The sequence below is a fragment of the Haemaphysalis longicornis genome, unplaced genomic scaffold (assembly GCF_048455015.1).
Source record: "Haemaphysalis longicornis isolate Haplotype H1 unplaced genomic scaffold, Haemaphysalis longicornis Haplotype H1 scaffold_4, whole genome shotgun sequence".
NCBI classification, from domain to species: Eukaryota; Metazoa; Arthropoda; class Arachnida; order Ixodida; family Ixodidae; genus Haemaphysalis; species Haemaphysalis longicornis.
In genome coordinates, this window is record NW_027526361.1 from 7824934 (window position 1) to 7849235 (window position 24302).

Below are 24302 nucleotides of genomic sequence, written 5' to 3' on the forward strand. Positions count from 1 at the left end.
CTATAATGTACCTACACTAAAAAAGTAAGCCTAAAATAAATATCAAAAGTTATACAAACAATTTATAACTCGAAGGAATTAAAAGCATAAGACAACATAAGAGAACAGCAATCATAAATACGAACAAAACAGGATCATAATTAAATCAAAAGAAACTCTCTAAGATTTTTTTAAAGCACGTAATAGATGACGATGATTTGACCGTGACAGGCAAATTATTCCACAATGTGACAGCTGCGAAACAAGAGGTTTTCTCACCGTAATTAGTGCGAACCGTTGGTAATAATAAATTATTATTACTTGAAAATCTAGTGAAGCTTTTGCTTCCTAAACTAACAAGATCAATGAAATCATGTGAAGAATAACAGTGCAATAATTTGTAAAAAAATATTCCCAAGTTGTAATGAAATACTACATTAATTGATAGTATGTTATTCTGACGCAGTAGACCTGAGGCAGAGGAACGACATGAACTAAACGTTATAATGCGAATACATTGATTTTGAATGTGTTGAACCGATGAAACGTGAGAAGAGCAAGCATTGCCCCATGAAATAATGCCGTAATGGAAGTGACTGTGAACAAAAGCAAGATACACAGACAGCAAAGCATGATGTCTTGTCATGTCTATGTCATGTCTTGTCATGACAAAGCCTTGTCATGTCTATGAAGTTTTTGTATAAAAATATTTCGATTTATACGGCTATTTTTCTTTTTTTTTTGCTCCTGTGTCACTGCAATCGCTATGCTTTATTGTTCATGTGCGCATGACAGTGTATATTGTTCCTAGCCTACTCTTGTAGCCGAACAACTCTGTATAATGGAGACAAAAAGGGAAACGGAATACTGTAACTGTCTACGTTGTGGGTGCGTGCCCTCAGGCACCTTTCAAGTGGTTGTTACGGCCACTCCTCGCCCGGGGGACCCCAACCTTATTATTGGAAATAAAGGTTGAATTGAATTGAATTGAATTGAATTGAATAAGTTGAGACATCTTAGAACACAGGCTTATCGGATTCTATAGGGAAAACTAAGCAGTGCATAATTGTAGCGCATAAGATGACTTTGCCTTCGTTTTTCTGCGGCTTTTTTTTATCTTTCGCTTCTTTTTCGTGTCTCGGTCTTCCAAGTTCGAAGTGAGCTTGACCATACTGACAGGGTGCAAGATGTACAGATTGCATTGAGCTGAAGCTGAGGGATCTAGTACACACTTTATTTTGTAGAGCTTATCCTTCTTATGAAAGTCGTATGGCCAGACGTTGCAGAAGTTCTGACAAATGCTTTTGACTTCTGGGCTTTCAGCGGTTAGTTTCGAGATCTGCGGCCTAAGAGTGCATTACATGAAGAAGCAATCGTATTGTTCGAAAATGCTAGCCTCACTCTTTATTCCACACGCAGAGTTGACGTTTATGTGCGCGCAGATTGTGTGTTTCTATTGAGCTGCTAAAAAACTCCACCTATAAACAGCAAGATATCGCCATTATCTGGCATTATAGAACACGCACTTCACGGCTGTACCACGATAAACGAAGTGCTTCAAGCACGGGACTTTTAAAAAAAAATATCAAAACCAATTTCATAAGAGAAATATTTTCAAAACACGAAGCTTTCTCCCATGCAACCTGAGTCAAAGTCAGAGTCCAAAATCCAAGCTGCTTTGACCGTGACGGAACGGCGCAATCGGGCAGACGACGGCTTTACGAAGAGGGGCGCCTAGGATCGATCCCGACCACGGGAATCGTTTTAGGGGCGAATCACTTTAGGGGCTCGGGCTGTCGGCGTCTGCTGTCATCGTTTCCTGTAATCACGGTACTCAAACACCGGGACAATCGTTTTCGAACGCCTCGCGGTACAACGTAACGCGTACTAAAGGTGTATCATGGATAAAACCGGTTCGAAATAAACTGACATGATTTAAAGATTTGTGCGACGCTGCCTGTCCGCTTCAGCAGTCGTCAAGCACAAGCAGAAGCTGTTTGTAAACGGGCTATTATTTGTGTTACACTCACTCAAATACTTACCGGCTGATCGGTTCGAGTGGTCGGTCAAAGCAAGAAAAGGCCTACTTACCTGGTGTCGGGCATCGTTGTTCATTGAGTACGAGAGCCCCCAGGGCGAGGCGCGGGCAATGCACTGCGGTCGCGTTGGCCCGGTTGTCGTAACGAGATGGTGTTCGTTCCGGTTTCTGTTTCGTTCCATAAATAAAAGTTCCGTTCCAGTTCACCTCCGGAACAAAAAAATAACGGTTTGTAGCTGTTCGTAATGGTTTGTATTTGCGCAAGAAAAATTGAGGTTTATGAAATTATGTTTAAAAGATTGGGAATTGCGAAATTCTGCTAAAAAAGACTCTCGCTTATAATTTTTGTAAAAACGTCCGTTAAGTAGCTCACCTTCACACACACAGTAAAATCCGAGGACACTTAAGCAGTCCTTGTCGTATACAAGCTTCCACAAAACCAGGGTGCTTCGCGCGTACGCTCCTTCTTGAGTATGCCGCCTTGGTCTGGGACCCGAACACTAAAATTCTTGTAAATAAATTTGAGGTAGTATAAAATCCGGCTGTGCGCTTCGCTACTAACTCGTCTAGTTGTGATATTATAGTTACAAGTTTACAACGCATGGTACACTTTAAACTCCTGTGTTTAATCTTCAAACAGATTGTATCAGAGGAGGTAACAAAGGACCAACATCAGTACCTTCAGCCCCCACGCATACATTCCGACGAAAGGATAACAGCAAGAAAATGGGAAAATATTCAGGGCACACATTCGCATTGGAAGCGTCTTTTTCTAAAAAAATCACGCCATATCCACGGAATGAATGATGATAAGTGGGGCGAAGCTCGAGAGGCGGAGATCATCGGTAACCGTAACTCTCCCGTGAAAGTTCGCCCATTACATCATTAAGAAAGACGTAAGACTGTGTGCGTACATTGTACAAATCAACTTTTATTTTCGGAGTCAATGCTCCCAGGCCCAGACCTGGTGAAAGACCCCGCGCCATCGAGGACTACCCCGCACCTCCACCACAATTTGTCACGTAGGATGGGACACAACGGTAAAGAAAGAACTTTTATTTAGGGCGAACTTGTGCCCGAACAAGACGAGAGGAAACGAGCAAAGGTCCTTGCGTCTCGTTCGATCTCCGAGAACGACTGCGAACTTGTGCCCGAACAAGACGAGAGGAAACGAGCAAAGGTCCTTGCGTCTCGTTCGATCTCCGAGAACGACTGCCTGCGTTCGTGGCGTGATCTCTTGCGTGATCTCCCCCTCGCAGTGCACGTGCGCTCGCGCCTCCGTTGGCGAACACAGACAAGCTCGCGCTCCCGGTGCCGAGTTTGCGCTGCCGGTTGCAGCCGGTTCTTGTGCGTGCAACGCGGCCCACTTTGCGACATCTCCGAAAGCATGCGGTGGTCACGTACCACGAGACACAAGGGATGGACAGACCCATGACCTAAGGAGCTTCGCCCCTAAAAAACTGTTGTAGATAGTTTACTGCCCGCCCGGGACTGTTGCTTCCGCCCCTTATGAAATGTTTGCCGCTGTGATCTAGTAGCACTTGCGTACAAATGCAACATGACTTGTAGCGGTTTCCATTGCGTGTGCGGCAGTATTGGCTGTTCTCGCTGCTAGTCGTGACTCGTGTATGCTGGTGCTCACTCCAAACATAGTATTTTTTCTGCTCTGTTTTTTATGCCGTGTTTTAGAATATTCCTATTTATTCATGTAAAACACTACCCCTACAACAATGCCGTAGGGGTAATGCGGGCATTTTAATAAATAATGCATTAATTATAAATAAACAAATTATTAATTAATTAATTAATTAATTAATTATATAATAATTAATTAATGCATAAAAGCCTCGCGTTTCAACCACCTTCCACTTCATTCACGATAATCATCATCACCGTCAGAGAAAGTTGGCTTTCCTGCAGTGCGTTTTGGGGCAACGTCGCCATCAGTGAGGCACAGAAGGCTTCGCTATAAACCTGCGCAAGAAGGAACACGCCCAGGGTTCCCCCATCGCTTCATTTCGATCTCGTCTCCGATAGGACAGTCGAGGTTTGTGTTCCTGTAAAGCGTGCTTTGCCTGTGCGTAATGGGTGTATCGTAACAAAGTAAACAAGTACACTAACACGGGAAGGGGCCAGATACTTTACACCTAGTAAAAAGCAAGGATGGAGAAAAGAGAGAAGAGGAAGCCGCTGGGGAAGTGGCTTAAATGTTAGAGCATTTTCTACCCGGGGACATAAGTGAAAAAAGAAGGAGTGGAAAAGGTCGAGGGCGCATTAAAGCAGCTCTAAACAGCCGCAGGAACTTTCCACTTTCGCGTTCTCGTTGCTTCCTTTTTTAATTAAAAAAGAAACGATAGCCCTTTTTGGGCTACTCAAACGCAAAATTGTATGCATGTACGTATGTCTGTCTGTCTGTCTGTCTGTCTGTATGTATGTATGTATGTATGTATGTATGTATGTATGTATGTATGTATGTATGTATGTATGTATGTATGTATGTATGTATGCATGCATGCATGTATGTATGTATGCATGTATGTATGTATGTATGTATGTATGTATGTATGTATGTATGTATGTATGTATGTATGTATGTATGTATGTATGTATGTATGTATGTATGTATGTATGTATGTATTATGTATGTATTATGTATGCATTATGTCCCTCGATTCAGCCGCCCGACTAAAAGTTAAAATTAATTCTTGAGTAAGACGTTAATGTAGGCAAAACATTTTCAATATAATAAATCTAGAAAGATGCTCTATATTTGTCAACATTGTTCAGCGAAAAGATAATATTAGGCGTGTTTGAAGAAGAATGCGAGAACATGATTGGTGTTAGTAGAGTTATTTAAATTAAAAGTACATGTGTGCTCGATCTCTGTGAGAGCCAATTAAAAAATTAAAGCCGTTCCACTCAACGTGAAAGCTGTCGGAAGTGCTGAGCAGTGATTCACCATAGTGGGCTGTGGCACCATTATCCGCTCACTTATACCACCCATCACACTCTTCGCCGCCCTGTCTCACTCCTCTCCTGATGAATCGAATGGAGGTTTGTCTAACGCATTTCAAATTTCCCGCCTTCGCAGGGCTGAAACAGCGCCAGCGGGAGTTCGGTTCTTTTTGTGCTCGCTTTCCATCCCGCACGTGCGGGCGCCTTACTCCTCAGTTTTTGAAGGCGCCAATATTTTCTTGCGCGGCCACTTTTTTTCGCTTACTATCGTAAAAACCAATCCAATGAGCGTTCCTGACTAACTGAACGCGGCTGCTGCCGGTTAATTACGTATATTTTGGCTGAAATGTACCTTATGACTATATAAACCGCGTGTTTTCGAAGCCTCGGTGTTTACACCTACAGTACGCCGAGTGCTTTACTTGGGTCTGTTATCACGCGGCGCCGCCTGATTTCCGGCATTCGCTTGACATCGAGCAGCGTAACAGCGAGCGATCTACGACGACTAGACGAGCCTCTAAAGTGTTCTGCACTTAAAAAAGCGAGCAGAGAAAATGTTTTAACAACTAAGTGCAAATGGGACTACCGCCCAGACCTCGCGCTCGTGGTTCGAGCGCTAAGCCTCGTCAGTCGCAGCAGACGGCGCAGCAGTGCGAGCGCGGCAAAATTGAACTCCGCAAACCTCCAATGAGCGCAGCGAGACCGGAGGGGAACAGCGTGAGAGGTGGGCGGATGAGACGGAAGAGCTGCGGTTACGTGGCAGAAGACGCGAGCAAATGCGCGGCCGTTCTTGTTGCTTTCCACCTGTGCTTTGTTTGTGCCGGTTTGTTCCATGCCGTCCGGTTCAGTTAGCCTGGAGCAGTAGCTTGCTGTTGGTGGAGCGTGGCGGCGTGGGGCGGCGTACACAGGCCCACCTGCGCCGTGAGAATGTCTGCACTGGGGAGTCGCTACACCATGCGTGAGAGGGTGGAGCGAAGTGCTGAGCTGTCTTCTGCTCTCCCCGATGCTGGTGGCGGATGGAACCAGAAGTACACGAACATTGCTGCTGTATTTTTCATTTACTACTACATAAATCTTTAACTTAAGGTATGCGCTGTTGGCACGTAAATAAACTTGCAAGTTGCAGCTCGACATTTCAGTATTAATGTCATCCGGACCAGGGGCCGCAGCTGGCATTTTCTTCATAGCATCAAAAAGCTCCGCATTCGTAATTTCTACGAAGTCCTCTACCACTATAGATAGAGGGGCGTCCGGCTATTGAGATGCGAAACAACCGACGGCCCGAGCCGCGCGCCACTGCAGCCAGCGTCCACTGGCTGTGCTCGAGCGAGCTTTTCTTTTTATTCAATTCACTACGCGTTTTAAATCTAAACCAAAAACTTTCCTTCTAGGCACTCGCGTTTGATTGAATTGTAACTGCAGTATGTGTTTTTGCTAATGTGGCATTCATATCCCAATTTGTGAATAGATTGGAGTAGTATTCAGTGTTGTTTTTAGTGTTCCTGCTTCTTAGTGAAATGTTTTTTCTTTGGTTTTTGTATTCATCGTTCTCTGTTTAATACTGAGTGTTTATTTGCTGACATTGTATTGTAGTGTTGCTTGATATTTATTGAGTTCTTCTTATTTTACAATTATCATGGGAGGTCCCGTCTGTGGTTCTTACTTTGGGACCTCCCAGTGCCTCTGTACCCATTCACGTTTCATATTAACGCTCTGTAAATAAAATTCAATTCAAATTCAAATTGAAACAATGTTTTCGCGATGTCCTAAAGCCTAGCTTTGCAGCCGAATATGAATGCTCTCACCATACCACTGCTTCGTTTATCCTTCCTTTTTCGTGTGGCCCGGTCTTCCGAGCGTGCAAACGAACAAGGACGAGAAAAAGTGGGGCAGAAGGGCCCAGTTTTCTCACGTCCCTGTGCGCTTACGAACCCATCTCTGCCTAGAATGGAACAGTAACTGCGCAAACCCTTCTTCGGGGTTGTACTCTGCGGTCGCCGACTACTAAAATTCTAGCTTGTATTTGAATCATCGTAACGTTTCAGATATTAAGTATCATTTTAAGCAGAGCAAGCATCCACTTCTGTTAGAGACAAGTTGATGAGTGTTGAGTTCTTGTAAAAAACACGGACCCATGTTTAAGACGTGGGGGAGTTACGATGAATGGTTTCAGAGGATCCCAAAGCGCATTCTCACAAGATGAGATTACGAAAGTATTTCATTTATCTATAGGTGCCTCCACAAAAGCTGAAATCTAATGGAGACTTCGGACGGCATTTTTGATGCACAAGCCTTTCGTTCTGTTTTATTCTTTGGCGTACGCAACATGAAACCAGTCTCAGGTAACGAGAATTGAGCGCGCGCCGAGAGAGAAAGAGAGATGAAACTTTATTCTGCAGCTCAGGTCCGATCCGCGGAGTTATGAGTCCTCGGAGGAAGGGGGTGTCCCATGGTCCTCCGACGGTGGCGGGCTTGGCGGAGGTGCACAAAAAGTTTCAATGTGGGCAGCCAAGAGGGACCACAGGGCTGCCCGTAGGTTTGCGGGGGGAGCGGCCCAGCTAGACCACGAGTAGGGAATATCAGGGGGGAAGGGGTTGGTCGAAAGAAATGTGGAAGACGAGGTCGCCCGTACACAGCGCCAATATGTATGTTCATTGTCCGGATAGCCACCGCATACCTGACAGTGCGGGCGGCCTGGTGACTTTTGTATGTAGTGGAGGAACAGATCACAGGGGAGGGACAATGTCTGCGCCTGTCTAATATATGTAGCGTGTCTCCGTGACATGAATTTAGATGGGGAGAGGTACCATTCTTGCTTTGCCGAGGTTGCCGAGATGTTCGCGGCGCCTTCCGTGATGCACTGCTCTATCCTCTTTTGGATTGTATTCCTCAGGCCACGGCTGAGGGCTGCCCGGGAAATGAGCGTCGCGGGCTCGTTCATTACCCTCTATGCCTTGGTGGCCAGGGATCCATTCGAGGAAAACGTGTAGTTGGTGATGAGCGTGCATGTATGTTGTCAGGCTAGTGTGGACAGGGGATGGAATGTGATTCGAGGCGAAGCTTCGTAGTGCCGAGGGAGACATATTTGTGGATGATTTTTGCGGACGTCAGTCGGCCGCGCGTTTTCGCCGCCGAAGACAAGTGAAGCTTTTGTTTTAAAAAGCCGTGAAGTATGTGGGCTTACCCTATTTGCTAGACTACACTACATTACATTTAGCGCAGTGGCCCAGCATCCGGAGTATAATAACACGCCGTCGTTACGCTCGCGACTCTCGCGCAGCACCGAACCACGAAGAAACTGCACACAAAGGGTTCGAGGAGTGAGCCATGGCCCTCGCCGCGCGTAGAGGTCAGTCACTCCAAAGGGAAGCGATAACTTTCATAGCACAGGAATTTATTACGTAGAGTAGGATGATACAAAACACTACTGTGCACTACACACCTAGCCTCTGGAGTAAACACCCGTCAGTGTCTTCCCAGCCCGGCATCGAGCGGCAGTTGGAGTGTCCGCCTGCGTATGCCGACACGACGCTCGCTGAGGTAGGAGAAGGGGGGCTCACGGCAGCCGCTTTACATTTCAAGCCTGTGGCCTCGACCTGGCGGCATTGGCGCTTGTCTGCTGACCTTAGACGGCGCGAACCATGATAGCGCGAACGCAGGGAACCCACCAAAGGGGTGGAGAATGCCCGGAGACTCACCGGAAATCCTAGATGACGCATTGACGCCATCAAGGCATGCGAAAATCAACACGGTGGGTGCCGTGACCCACGCTTGTGGGGAACAAGGGCCGATTCAAGAGCGGCCAAACGCATTACGTGCCGTGTGATGGGCGTCGGATGGCGGTCAACCCGGTGGTCTCGGGTGCGCCTCCCGAGTCACCCCCGTAGGGAGAGGAAGGAGGATCACGCTCGCCCCACTAAGGAGGAGAATGCCGCTAGCGCCTCCGCGCCCCGAGGGGACGGGTTTGCGGCTCCACAAGGAGAAACGCTGAAAGAAAAACTATCATGCGTTGACGCCAAAGCAAGAACAGCGTTGAAGTCTGTATGCGTGAAATTAGGGCGAGTAGGTTTATGGGTGGGTAGGTACTGGTGAAATCCCTGATCAGATAAATAAGCAGACTTCTTCCTCTCTGTCATTTTGCAGCATGTTCATTGGATTAAAGGGGTCCTGAAATACCTTCCGCCGATGCATGGATGTACATGTAACCAAATAAGACGATGTATTAGCAATCTCCTCCCGCAAGAATTTTGTTAAAGCGATGAGTATTAGCTGAGAAATCGTAAATCAAAAACCGCGCATTATCGTCGCGCCGCGTTTCCTCCTCTTTTCAACTGTTGATGGCGCGCGAGCACTCCCTCCCATGATGCTGCGCTAGTCAGCGGTGACGTACTTCCGCATTACGCTCCTCCGATTGCCGTCTGCTACGGGCAAGTTTTGTTGACACCATGAATTCCGCACTCCGCTCAAGGATGGATAAGCGAACGAAAAATCTGGCCGCATGTGTGCGGTGGCCTGGCCTTGCCCTTTCGCGGTGTGCGTTGCTACAGTGCAGCACGTGACTTTTAATCGGCGGTGAACTCGCAGCCGCTGGGGAGGATCTTGCGCTCGGTCCCTTTCATGCACCGCGCACTGTTTATCCAAAAAGCACCGTATCAGATGTGGCCCGGCTGGTGCCGGGTCTTATTTTGCGGTGGTAGTAATTCCTGCCGGCGCCATGTGAAAAAGACATTTTAAACCGATACAGAACCCGTGTACAAAACGCTTCAATCATGTGACCAGTTCAGCTTGGGGCGACGCGTGGTGGAGAGCGGCAACGTTGGCAAAACATGCTCCGGCGCGGCTCGAGCTTTCTAGCGCTGGAGCGAGCGCCTTTCTTTGACGATCTCAAACGTTGGTTGCCTTGGCAACAAGGCACAAACCGCCCCAGAGGTCAGCTACGGTTGCGTGATCCCGGTTTAGCTCGGGGCTCCACCTCGCGACATGTGGGCACTGCAGACGTACCACTCACTCTCATTAGGAAGTGTGAGATGCGTTTGGCATTAGAGGAGGCGATGGTGTGTGTGTTGTGGACGCCTTTGTTTCGCGATGAAATGCGACGTTGTGCTTCTGCGGGTGGATAGTGCTTCCCATGGTCTGGATTATCTTTCTCGAGCGACGTACGACTCAACCTCGCATGAGGTATGTGCAGTGTGCGTGGCTAAAAGCCATCTCGGCTTGCGCGCCAGAGTTAAGTGACTTGCTGTTCGTCCCCGCAAACCGCGCGCGAAGTGAGTGCCGAATTTACGACGGGCAGGAGGAGGCAACCCATCGTCTGTCAATCGCGGTTCAGACTTGCAACGCATGTTGTGACGTTGTGTTCGTTCAAAACTCATCTCTGGATTGTTTTGAAGTGGAAAAAAATGTATCCGTCAAACCCGGGCATTCGGCTCAGGGCGTTCTCTGCGACTGCACGAAAGAAGTGCCACGGGGCTTCAATGCTTTGTTTATGGAACGTACTCTGGTAAGAGAATATACATGTCGTGTTATGGCCGTGTTGCATTCAATACGAACGGTTAAGCGTTTGTTTACACTTGTTTCGTTTGTCGTAAAATGTCCAAGCACTCCGGAACTACGCTGGCAGATCAGCCGGCGAGTCGACGCTGAGCAGACGACTCATCTCTTTGCCGGAAGTGCGTGAAAAAGCCGCCCAATAGCAGGATGTCTAGCTCATGACGAACATCTGGGAATCGATGATGTAGACATGTGAAGATGGCGGCGTCCAAAAACACGAAGGAAAGGGTGAGAAAAAAGCGACAAACTTTGCAACAAAAGTGTGAGCTTTCCGCTGCGCGTAAAAGAGTAATACTTGGCCCAGATGACCTTGACGACCCAATCTAACGATTGCGCTACTTCATTTAGTGTGCTCAAAATGCCTTTCAGGGCCCCTTTAATATTTTATATTATACTACTAACACAATCTGTTATCTTGGTATTAATAAGGTAGTCAAACTTCTTTCCCTTAAAGTTTTTCGCTCTGTATGCCTGTATAAGTTAGTTAATATTATTTTCTATGTTTTGAATTTACATGGCTGTGCTCGCGTACAGCTTGCGCTTGAGTCTATGGTGTAACAAATGGCTCCAAAGGAAGCCATTACTAGCAATATTGGCTAGGAAGTTATAATGCATTAATAAAAAAGCTGGTTTATTTCAATGCGAGAGAACCCGCTGCAGTAATTAGCAAGAGGAAGGTCTGAAATACCTGCACACTCTGGTGTTGTGAATGAAATCAAATTTAGCGATGAATCAGCATTCGAAGCCTGGGTGGCTGCAATAATTTAGCCAGCCATGTTAGACATTGAGATGATTTCGGGTGTATTGTCTTCCACATGTTATTATAAGTCATTTTATTATACGATGGTCACTGTTGCTTTAAGGCGTGCTGCGCTTCCTCCCTCCCTCCCTCCCTCCCTCCCTCCCTCCCTCCCTCCCTCCCTCCCTCCCTCCCTCCCTCCCTCCCTCGCTCCTCTAAATTCACCAAAACATTGAAGCTGCGTTGTTCATCTAGCCCCACGAAGTAAAAAAAAGAAGTTTTACGCTCGGCTTTTTTACAGATCACACAATCATGCTTTGCAGAAATTGTAGCTTTGCCTTCTGAATACTGCCGCTCTGTTCCTTTGCGTATATCCTCCTCTTCCTGCGCTAGGGGCACTTGTATCTCGAGGAGGTAAAAACTACATTTAAGTAGCCTTTAATGCTTTCGCTGCTACAAAATTGCAAGAGGTTGATTTTCACAATTGGATAAACTCTAAAAAACATTTTTTTCTATTCAGCCTGAGCCATAACTAGCTTTAGATAAAACTTTTTCTACTCAAAAAAAGCGAACAACTCAATACTGAAGTACCTACTAACAAACAAAAAGACGTCCACACGCGCATGTGACAAGGCAAAATGGGCAGTTAAACTTGCCCCTCTACCCGTTTTTAAAGAAAGACTGAGTTTAATGCTAAGCAGGCCTTCACTTTCTTCGTGTCAGGATCAAGTTTTTCTCTGTTCCGCGCCTGGGAATACTTTGAAAGTTATGCGCCGCATACGTTCCGTTCAATAAGCTTTGCCGATCTTCCCAATTGCAAAAAAGTTCTTCTGGTTCTCCTAATGCCCCGAAAGAAGAAGTAAAAAAAAATGAAGCAGTACATTTAGAGAAGGCTGCCTAAACCCCTTTTCCAAATCCGCTTGCCTTTGAGCTTTAGCGTCGGAGCGTTCGCGCTTCACGGGTTCCCGTTCATTTCTCGGTCGGTCACGTTTCTCGCTGGCCTTCCATCACTAGGAAGCCGCCCGAGGTGGTTCGGCTTCGTTATTTCGTTCCGGGAAAAAACGCTCTCTGCCTTCTCTCGTGCCCTGCGCCCCGGTTGAACTGTCGGCGCGCTCGGCCGCTGACTACCCTGTTGCTGCGCTGGAGGGGAACATACAAAAGGAACAGTTTTAAAAGGACGTTGCTTCTTTTGTGTGGGGACTTTTTCTTGCGATATTTGTTCGTAAAGTGCATATCTGGAATGCGGTTGCGCATCATAGGAAATGTAACTTGAAGGTGTCCCGTGGGAGGTAAGGCTCAATCTGCTCAAGGCAAGCTTCAGAAATCCTCTCGGTCGTACCTTACAATTTTGCATACGGGGATAGATCTGCATGCACTTGCTTCGAAATATCAGTAACACATAAGGCGCATCAAAGAGTTATAATCTCTTGTGCTGTAGTAAGATTTGACGGCATATGAAGTAACTTTTTAACCGTTAATTTTATTGAAGTGTTACTGTATCTACCATTATGACCATGTGACATTATTTTAAACGGTTTTCTGGGAGGGCCTGGTGTCGTTTATCCCGTCAAAGCCGGCCCAAGCTTTGAATGAGGGGCTGCGGAATTGCTTTGAAGAGGGGGGGGGGGAGGGGGGGGGGGCTCTAGACAATCGGTTATGATGACGATAAAGGTGATTATGATTTTTACCCTAAGGACACATTTTGCTCGTCTGCCATTTTTCTTCGCAGATTTTATGTGCGCCACCTTTTGGGTTTTCTTTTTTGCATTTTAAGGGTGCTAGAAACCAAAGTGTTTGTTTTTTGTTTTTAGCGTTGGGATAGTTTTTCACGAGAGGCTGGCCCTCACTTTTCCTATAATCGAACGCCATTTATTTTAAGCAATAGCTATTTATCCGCTTCAAACATCCTGCTTATTGTATTAATTAGTTATTACTTGCTTGTTTGCTGAACAGCACTCGTACCTTCTGCGTGGCACTCGCGTGGCACTTGCAAGCGCATTCATGTGGAATACAAGCGACGTCGGGAATACAATTATCTGGAGGAAATCATTCACTCTCCGTTACACCATCAGCAAAACTCTAATGATGGCTATGCCAGAGGAAAGTTATGAGAAGGAAACAAACAAAGCGAATGGTGAACTAAACAACAATTATTCTTGGTAGATGAGGCGTGTGTTCCTGCTAAACGCCTCAGTCGTATTGAGCCTGGTGTTTCTTACCACTCCACCCTGGTGTTTTTTTTTTCTTTTTTGCTTCGGAGCCATTACTTGTCCAATCTTGCCAAGACGGGAGTGAGGGAGGGGTGAGCCCCTTCTGCGTGGCAACAAAAAGGCCCTCTTCCTCCCCCCGACCCTTTTCCAGTGCCCGTGCGCTGAAAGCAAGCTTGCGTTGAGGCAGCTCCGCATGAAACCATGTGCCCCAATTTGCAGCGGCAAGGGACGGGCAAAGGCATTCGAACGCGCAAACCGCAGTCTGGGGCCTCATGGGCACATCGCTTGCGTCCCGAGCGTCTAGAATTGTAGCGGGTATGTAAGCTCCAGGAAAATGAAGCCCAGCACGGACTTTGAGCCATGCTTCACAGCCATGGGTGTACTGCATTTCTACGGGACAGGGGTGGAAACTAGGTGAACCGCACAAAACGCGGTCTCAATAAACGGCTCCAAGAATATGCGCAGTGGGGTCGCGGTGACCACCGCCGCTAGCGTAGTTTACGTCACTCGCTATGGTAATACTACTCTCCAATATCTAGCAGGCTCAATGCTCGCGGGAGCGGCTGTCCCGAGGATCTTCCGGCATCCAAAGCGGTTCAAAGAGCGGGAGACGCGTGCACAGGCGTGCCTATTTCCGATCGTGTGTTCCGGTTCCTTCGGGGGCCTGCCCTTTAGCACATTATTAGTACACTGCCTTACCTGGTCACCATGCAGGCTTCTTTTTAAGGCAAAGCTTTACTATATTCGTTCGATTTCGTGGAGGATGCGCAAATGACCTTTTGACCGGAGACACACCCCAGGCCACACACCCCTCGAAGCGCATCGCGTGATTCGCCGGGCCCGCTGTTGGCGCCTGCGGGCGCCGACAGCGGTCGTCACCGTCGCTGCTGCTGAGGCAGCCAACCAACCCCGAAGCCTCCCATGCATGCGGCGCTGGGTCGCTTCGGGCAACGTGACCCGTCTCGCACCCGGCGAAGAACGGTGCGTTCGCCCCGGCGAACGCCGCGTTCGCCCGGACTCCTCCTGTGAGCGCTGCACGAAACCGAACCGAACGGCGAAACCAAGACTCAACCAGACTAAGCCAAGCTTTTGCTTTGCATATCCAAGGTTAGCGGAGTTAAGCCGCAGCCATTTTTTTTCGTACATACTTCTTAGACTGACGAGCAGAAGGGAGTCCTCAAACTAACCAATGACTATTCAGGGCTGCAAAAACCGAGTGCCCCAGCAGATGGCAACTTGAGAACGGAATGTAAGCAAGTACAAAGCGACTGTGTGACCTTAAAGGGGCCATGGAGATAAAATACAAGCTTGTTTTGTGAGAAAGGTTTGTTGTTTTATAGGTCCCCCGGCGCTTGTACGGCACCAAACGATGCTTCATTCACCGAGAAATTAAACAATTTAAGCCATAATTGTCTAAGCCATGAAAGACCAATTTAAATCGCGGCCCTCAGTCCGTAGCTGTAGATGACCTGACCACGGCTGCTGCCAGGCCAGTAACACAACAGAGGGGGCTAGTAATCTCGAGGTCCCGGACAGGCCGCCATTGGAACTTGACCCTGGCAACGTTCAACACATGCACCCTGTCTAGCGAGGGAAGCTTAGCTGTACTACTAGAGTAGCTCTCGGACATTGAGATATTATAGGGTTAAGCGAAGTTAGAAGGACAGGAGAAGGGTTCATGAAGTTCACTAGCGGGCATATTCTGTGCTACAGTGGACCCCAGAGAAAAAAGAACACAATGTGGTATTCTTAATAAGCTAGATATCAACTCAGCAATGACAGAAACAACAGAGAGAGAGACAAACATTTATTATACTGGTGAGAAGGAGGATGTTCGTAGGGCCTCCACCCAGTGAGAGGCATCCTTATTCCAAGATGCCTTGGAGCTGGCTCGCCGTCCGGGCCCGTTCCACCAGTCGGCGCTGGTCCGAGAGCTCGGAGCTGGTCAGCTGCTCCACCCACTGCTCATAGGTAGGGTTGGGATTTGGGGTTAGAGTGGGGGTCCGTTGGTACTCCCATACCACGTGGTATAGGGTACCAGCAACAGGGCAGAAGTTACAGGTGGCAGGGTATTGGGTGGGGTACATAGCGTGTAGTAGGATGTTATGGGGGTACGAATAGGTTTGTAGGCGCCGGAAAGTGGTTTCTTCGTCGCGCGTTAATTGTGAATGAGGTGGCGGGAAGCGACGGCGGTCGTTTTTGTAGTGAGCTAAGATTTCGGTGTACGTGTGGAGTAGGGCCGGCTTTGAAGCAGTTCGGTCGTTGGTTTCTCCCTCTGAGGTAACGGCCCGGTGTTTATGAGCACGGGCAGCGGCGTGTGCCGCTTCGTTCCCTTGGAGGGACTGGTGGCCGGGTGACCAGATGATATTAATTTCTGGTAGACTTCTTACTTGACGAAGAAGGTACAGTGTGGGTTGAGATATGCGGCCAATTAAAAAGTTTCTGCACGCAGTCTGTGAGTCAGTTATAACAGTAAGAAATTCCTCGTCTGTTGTTGCAGCAAGGGCGATGGCACACTCCTCAGCAGTCTCGATGGAAGTGGTGAGAACGGTCGCTGCTGCCAGTTCTGTGCCTTGCGTGTTAACGACACAGGCTGCATGCGCTTTCTGATGAGGGTAGGGCGATGCATCTGTGTATCGAGTGCATGATAGATGGTGATTGTCCCTATGAATTAATCGAGCTCGTGCCGTGCGCCGTTGTTTGTTGAAAACCGGGTGCATGTTTCGGGGTAGAGGAGCTACGCGGATGTGTTGCCGAATGTCCGCTGGGATTCGAATCTTCTGATCTTGTCGTGGTGGGACGCTGTAGTGTAGACGGAGAAGTGTCTCTCTTCCCGTGGGCGTAATCTGAAGTCGGCGTATCTGAGATGCGTGGTGGGCCTCTTGTATTTCTTCCCAGGTGTTGTGGACAACTAGCTGCAAACGTTTCTTGTTTGCCGTGCTGATTGGGAGCCCCATAGCGGTCTTATAGGCCTGGCGTATGGTGGCGTCGAGTTTCCGTATTTCTTGTGGTCTGAGGGCCAGGTATGGCGTGCCGTAGGTTATCCTGCTGATAAGAATGGCTTGGACCATGCGTAGGGTGTCGTGTTCGCGAAGTCCGAAGCGACGATTGGAGACGCGGCAGATGATGGGCATGAGCTGGTTAAGTGTGCGCTGTAAGTGTGGTATGGCTTGCAAGCCAGATCCGTCTCTAGGTATTATGAGGCCCAGTATCCGAAGGTGCGGGACGTTAGGGACAGGGTGATTATTTATATATAATTCAGGTTCGGGTATTCTGTGTGCGGTCTTGCGGATAGTTCTCTTGCTGAGATTGTTTTGGGAGACTCTAACGAAAAAGTAGGTCAGACGCAAATGGAAAAACGGAAAACATCTTGAAAATAATGAGCACATTCTTCTGCAAACGCCAGAATAGGAAATGGACAAGGATGGGTCAGCACGGTAAAACAAAAAATGAAATTATCTTATTTTAAGTGACATCCAAGGTGTTGTGCAGGACGTGGGGATACCAAGGAAGATTCTAAGCAGCGGTCATAGGATCGTTGGATGCAAAGTAGGTCTGCATCTCAAAAGCGAAAAAAAAAAAAAAACGAGGCTAGTGAAAAGTAACAAAAAATGACATGGATTCAGTCAGAGCCAGGACTGATGATTTTAAAATAACTCTCCACAACAAATTAGCGCTTTTAACCGGGCAGGACGAGCACGGTGTAGACAGGCTAAATGACAACTTAACAACGGCAATCATGGGATCAGCAGCAGCTGTGGGAGAAGCAACATCTAGGGAACAAACTGGAAAACTGACACAGAAAACGAAGGAAATAATTGCGAAACGTAAGAACATTAAAAACTGTCGAGTACGGCGGATGAGATTGAGTTAGCCGAGCTGTCGAAAGTATTTAATAGAAACAAAACGAAACGCATTCGTGCGCAAAGCATCGCAATGATCTAAGAAACACTGGAAATGGGAGGAAGCTAAAGGACAACAAATAAAAAGCTTGCTGAAGGCAACGACAGAATGAAGGCAACGACAGAGCTTAAAGACGAGCAAGGTAGCATTACATAACATCGATGAGATAAAGTAGCAGGGCGATTCTACACAAGGCTATATGCCTCCGACGTTACATCAGGGGAAACAACTAGGAATACAAGGTTAGCACACGAGGTCCTACTAATAACAAAAGACGAAATTGAGAAGGCTCTCAAGGACATAAAAAGAGGTAAAGCTGCAGGTGACGACGGCATAACCGTGGATCTTTTAAAGGAGGGAGGAGATCAGAGTGGTTTCTTGGGCGAGTTTTTCATTCATCGTGTAAGTGCGAAAGGAAAAAGGACGAACGAAGTGTCCCGTCCACTTCGTTCATCGTTGTTCCTTTCGAGCTTACTTACACGAGGGAGGATATATTGTACTTGAAAAGCTTGCTGCACTACTTTCAGAATGTTAAGGACTCTAGGAGCCCCCACAGCCTGGAAAAACACCAACACTATTCGGATTCACAAGAAGATGGACACCGGAGATTTTAATAACTACAGAACCATCAGCCTACTCTCAGTTATATACAAGCTGTTCACCAAAGTAATAGTTGACTGAATAAGTAACAGCCTAGATTCTTATCAACCCAGAGAACAGGCTGGGTTCAGGAAAGGATACTCAACAATGGATCACATCCACGTCGTCAATCAAGTGATAGAAAAATTCGCAGAATATAATAAACCCCATTACATGACATTTATAGACTACGAAAAAGTGTTTGATTCAGTAAGCACCGCAGCAGTTCCGGAAGCATTGAAAGCCCAGGGGACAAAAGGGACTTACGTAAGACTTCTAGACGATATATATAAGGGATGTACGGGCAGGATAACACTTCTCAAGCAAAGCGACAAATTACCGATCCGTAAGGAAGTACGACAGGGGGATATCATCTCGCCAAACCTTTTCACAGTACGTCTGGAAGGGGTATTCAGAAAGCTTGTCTGGGAAAACATTTGATTACGGATAAACGGAGAATACTTGAGCCTCGGTAGTTTTGCAGACGACATAGCCTTGCTAAGCGAGTCTGCAGAACACCTGCAAAAAATCCTTGAGGAACTACAACCAGAAAGCAATGCCCTGAGACTAAAAATAAATATGAATAAATGTAAAGTAATGATGAACAAATATGCTGAAAGCGCCCTGTTCAGAAGAAGTGCAGCTTGCTGGGCCAGTTGGTCCATTTTGAAGGTGAAAAAACCAGCGTGTGTGTTGTCTCGTCTCTTCTACGTCTTCCGTCTATTTCGCTGGTTTTTTCGCCCTGTTCAACACATGTAACGAAACGCTATAAGTAGTAGAAGATAATAACAACTTCGGCCATGTCATCAGTGCTGATCCCGCCACGAGAAAGAAATCCGGCTCAGAATTGGTATGGGTTGGGGTGCACTAAGCAAGCACTCCCTAATAATGAAAAGTAAGCTACCTCTATCTCGGAAAACGAGAATATACAACCAATTCGCCCTGCCGGTGATGACATATGGGGCGGAATCTTGGCGCCTTACTAAAAAAAACTGGAAAGCAAACTTAGGTCGGCTCAACGGGCCATGGAACGAATAATGATGGGAGTAACGCTTAAAGGAGCCATTAAGAGAAAACACAAGTTTGGTTCATTCGAAAGATTGCCTCGTTAGGACCATAACGACACCACTTATAACGCAAACTTCGCTCAAATAAGCTACATAATTAGGAAAAAAGGAAATGACCATGCGACCCACCAGCTCATTTTCCGCAACAGAACCTATGATGTCACTCGAGAATGCTCTGCGATTGGCGGAGGCCGGCAAAAGCAAACGCATGTTAGGCAGGGCTTACAGTTTGCATAGCGAGCTAAATGCCCGTGAAACATACTGCACATTCTTTTTATGACAAAGAACGGTGGAGTAAACGGTTGAAGTTCCGAACGAACACGCAAGCGTGTGCGCCAATGCATACGAAACTACCGCCGGCCGAGCTCGACATCTCGCCGTCGCGCAGACGAATTTTCGGGTTCGAGGCTCTTAGGGGCCAACGAACCGTCCCAGCACGCACAGCCGCGACCTTGCTTGGTATCGTAATCCCTTCACAGGAGGTTGGCCGTCATATCGCCAACCAGCAAAGGTAAAAATAGAAACGAGGGGAGTAAGAAACAGCAAGCAGCGACGAGATAGTGACAGTCGTCGCAGTTTCGGAATGGTGTTGGCTTGCTGCTATTGTTAAGAGCTCGTTTCCAGTTTACAACCACTTAAAACTTCAGTTTGTTCGAGTACTTTACAATGAAATTTCGTTGCTACGTTTTGAAATTCCCACGTAGTACGGGCAAATCGTCGAAGGAGTGCGACATCCCCGCCGGTGAGGAGATCTCCTTTCATGTGCTGCCCAACGACGAAACTCGGCGAAGCAAGTGGCTACGTTTTGTGAACTTTGAAAACGGAGGAGAAAGAGAGCTAAAGGAAGTACGAGTGTGCTCGCTTCATTTCCGAGGAAGTGATTACGGCAGGGACCCTTACGTTAGCTCACTCCTGGGACATGCTGGCGCTCGTCGCCGACTTCGTCAAATGGTCAAAGCGCTCTGACCTTGGGGGAAAAAAATGCCGTAAACACCGCGCATTGACGCTCGTATCTTTCTGGTCGAAGCAGAGAGCTCGCGCGAACGGCTTTCCATACACGACACCGGCCAACTGGCATAAGCGATACTGCTACTGAAATTGAACTATTATTAACCGTAATAAAAATACGGCACATACGTACCAGTCTGTATTCATCCGTCGCGGCGGGGCTGACGAGGCAGCGGTGCCGACGGCAGGGCGTTCGTCTGTTGTGGCTGTCGCGGAATGGTCGCTTTCCCGTCCACCGCGTATCCCACAACTCTTGCCGCTCGTGCACTTAGAAGCATTGAGCGTTCAAGTGGTGCGAGGTTGTTAAATGCAAGCCCGAGCTCCTCGGCGAGAGTTTTGTTCCCCGGATCAGGCGATTCCATGACTAGGGCTGCGGGTGCACTAGGTTTTACTAGTATTTTTAAAATGGCCGCCGTCTCGGTCGACTCCAGCGTGTGGGTGCTATATGGAGTCGACATACTAAGCATCTGTTTCATGGACCGGCTCGTATGACGCCATGGTTCACGTCACGGAATGTGCAATTTTAGCGGGAGATTTAAAATTTTGGCTTAAATTGCCTTATTTCTCAGTGAATAAAGCATCATTTGCTTCCGGGAAAGCGCTTGGGGTACTATGAAACACCTAATCTTTCGAATAAAACAAACTTTTGTTTTCTCTTCATGGCTCCTTTAAAGGCAGGAAATGAGCTACCTTGATCAGAAAACAAACTACAGTAGAAGATATCACAGTGGAAGTGAAGAAAAAGAAACGGACTTTGGCTGGCCACATAGGCGAAACGACAATCGGTGGACCACTCCGTTGACAGAGAGGACACCGAGGTAGGGAGGGACGGAATAAGGAATTTCGGAGGCAAAGAAGGGACAGGAGCGGTTGGATGTCGACGGGAGAGGTCTTCGTCCTGCCGTGGACCGAGATGGCTGTTGTTACTGTTGTTGATGATGATGTAGCCGCAATTGTGATTCTCCCGCTGAATCGTGTGTTTCGTGACGTGTGCGATGACGTATCTGGGCAATTACTGAAGCGAACGTGAGTATGCGGACTAGGGATTCAGAGAACGGCGGAACGCCTCGTTCGCTGTCAGTAATCCTAGATGGCGCCACCATGCCGCTCAGACCACTGCTTTGTTTTTGACCGGATTTGTGCCTGGATAATGTGCCTGGATAAAGTAACTCGGGGGACGAATTGCAAAGCACGCTTTCCACACTGGGCGAACAGAGTAGAACCGTGGGCCTGAAAATTAATATGCAGAAAACTAAAGTAATGATCAATAACCTCGGGACAGCACAGCAGTTTGAGATAGGTGGCGAGGCAGTGGAAGTGGTAAGCGAATATATCTACTTAGGCCAAGTTGTGACCCCAGATCCCAACCATGAGGCAGAGATAATTAGAAGGATCAGAATGGGGTGGGGTGCATATGGCAGACATTATCAGATAATGAATAGCAGCCTACCATTGTCGTTGAAGAAGAAAGTGTATGACAGCTGCATCTTACCGGTACTCACCTACGGGGCAGAAACTTGGAGGCTCACTAAGAGGGTTCAACTTAAATTGAGAACGACTCAGCGGGCAATGGAGCGGAAAATGATAGGTGTAACATTAAGGGACAAGAAGAGAGCGGAGTGGGTCAGAGAGCAAACTGGTGTTAAAGACATATTAGTAGAAATTAAGAAGAAATGGACGTGGGCAGGACATGTAAGGCGAAGGCAAGATAACCGCTGGTCATTAAGGGTAACTGAGTGGATCCCTAGAGAAGGTAAGCGTTGCAGGGGGCGGCAGAAAGTTAGATGGGCAGATGAGATCAAGAAGTTTGCGGGGATAAATTGGTCACAGTTGGCACAGGACCGAGGTAATTGGAGAATAATGGGAGAGGCCTTTGCCCTGCAGTGGGCCGAGATAGGCTGATGATGATGATGATGATGAATGTTTGTTACGGTAGGTAGTTCTTGTAACGTGAAGCAATATGCATCCTCGACTAACATAGTCACAGAGGGCAATGCCGCTCACGCCAGTTGGCCAGTGTAAGCTCAACAAACACAGGACGGCTATGCATAGTGCCCGCAGTGCGCAACGGGGCCTCTATGTTTACGTGTGCGTTCTTTACTTCCATTGTTTACCCCACCATTCTTACTGCTATAAAAAAATTTCGGTGAAGCATGCACTCACGTGCAAGATTTTAATGGTGACGCTGTTGTAGGTGATCATTCACGCGGACACAAAGTTGAGTTTAAGTATCGTTGTGGTGTCGTGGTTTACGCGAGCGACATAGAATTTCAACGACCTTATGTTGAGCAAGGCCAGAGTGTGCTTGTCGTTTTGTTCGACGTTTTCGTACGCCACTTTGCGAGCGCGGCTTACCGTCTCTAGCAGATGCTTTGCACGCCCAGCCTCTCGAAGCGCGGCCTCTTCCTCAGCCGTGCGAACCTTCCGCGGCCGGGCCGTGTGGAGCCAATGATAACCAACAGCAGCCTCGACATCCAAGTCGGGGCTCTTCTACGACACAGAGCGCATGCGCACGACGACACGAGGACGAACGAACGAGGGCCGTACGCTATGCCGCCGTGTCTTTCTCGTTCCGAGCAAGTGTTGCCGCGATACGGCGAACGCTGGAGTTTTGTCGCGGCCAATGTTGGTCTATCTCCCTAAGCGGGTATGCTTGGCTTGACGAACGTGCGCTTCAGGAACGCGTGCACGAGCGCTCGGCGTTTTCTTGGTATTTTTAACTGCGGACACCTACACAAAAGATTTGCTCAACAGCTTCGCTGTTAAAAAGGCTATGAAATAAATTTAAGCGCAAATAGCTCAATCTGCAAGTTTATAATTCCTGTTTAATTTGCGTTGGATTTTCCCGGACACAGCCAATCGTAGAGCTGCCCAAAGGTTTTCTTTTTACCTAATTATGTAGCTTATATGAGTGAAGTTTACGTTAAAAGTGTTTTATTCTAACGAGGAAATCTTTGGAACGAACCAAACTCGCACTTTGTCTGCATGGCCCCTTTAAAAGTGACGGGTGGGCGGTGTGATGAGCCCGTCGTATGTCTCCGCAGGAGCAGCGCCCGAGCGCCGGGCGTGCTGGCGCCGCAGCTAGCGGCCGTCGTAGGCGGCGGCGATGCGTCGGCACCGGAGCCCCCACCCGGGGTCCCGGCTGAGCGCGCTGCGGGGAGACCCCAGCGCTCCGCTGCGCATGCGCGACGCAGACGAGGAGGAGGAGGACGACGGCGGGGGACGACGACCCAGCCCGCCGCTCTGCTGCAGAGACCGCTCCAAGTCACGCTCAAAGTCCCGCTCCAAGTCCCGCTCCAAGTCACGCTCACCAGAGTCCCAGGTCAGTCCTCTCCCGCCCTTCGTTTTCCCCCTCTTCATCGAGGACAGTGCAGCTGCTGCGGTGAATCGCAAGAACCGAGTACTGCAGTAGTGTTACCGCCGAAAAATGTGAATTCATTGCTGGTTTAAAACGGAGTAAAGCACTTTTTCTTACAAGTTGTATGTACATAGGGCATAGTTCCGGCCTACTGCCGCTTTAACCTGGAGTGATTTAGAAAGAACTACTGCACCGTTCTGAAATCTAGAGCGACCACTTCAGTCCCCAACATTTATTTAAAGAGCGCGCCTCAGCCCTTTTTAGATATAAACAGTTGAAGTAGTACTAGCTGTTACATGCAAGTGCCGTGCGCACTGTCCCCGTTCAAGAACAAGCAGTGACGTGCTTGTTCTTTGCAGTAAATGTTGTCTGAAAAGAAGGGTAAAACCCCCAACGGAAAATATTTCGGCATAGAAGGGGTCGTTCCTCCACCCTCGTGTCTCCACAGCCTCGTGGCGGACTGGGCAGCACTCCCGACTTCCACCGGCGTAGGTCACTTTCCAAACGTGAACAGCGTCGGTTGCCTTATTAACTACGCGTGAGCCGCATACCCCGCACCACGCGCACACCACTGCTGCTTTACAGCAATTCATCGGGGTTCCAACAAGCAAACAAGGGCCGTGCGAGAAACTGCTGCACGTCTGCAGGAACGCCACCACATTGTCGCGGAAAATCGGGCAGCAATGACCGCGGGCGCTAGCCGCCAAATTGTCTATGTGAGAAGGTACATAATTTCGGAGCACGCGCTGTAAATTCTAGGAATGACCCAGATTGTGAGGGCATCAGCAACAGCAGCAGGAACAGCAAAACACGGAAGAAACAAAATCAAGGGCTGGGAGACCCGTGTGCATCATTG

At 48.0% G+C, this 24302-nt stretch overlaps 1 protein-coding gene across 8 annotated transcripts in view; it reads left to right on the forward strand.

Moving 5' to 3' along the window:
• The window catches only part of LOC144178201 (unconventional myosin-Ia-like), a 229895-nt gene that overhangs the window by 72874 nt on the left and 132719 nt on the right, over positions 1–24302 (forward strand). For all 8 annotated transcript variants that reach the window (XM_077705858.1, XM_077705854.1, XM_077705856.1 and 5 more), the window contains exon 2: positions 23133–23410. In XM_077705858.1, the coding sequence (XP_077561984.1) occupies positions 23195–23410 (216 nt within the window). In that variant the 5' untranslated portion in view covers positions 23133–23194. The remainder of the gene's footprint in view (positions 1–23132; positions 23411–24302) is intronic.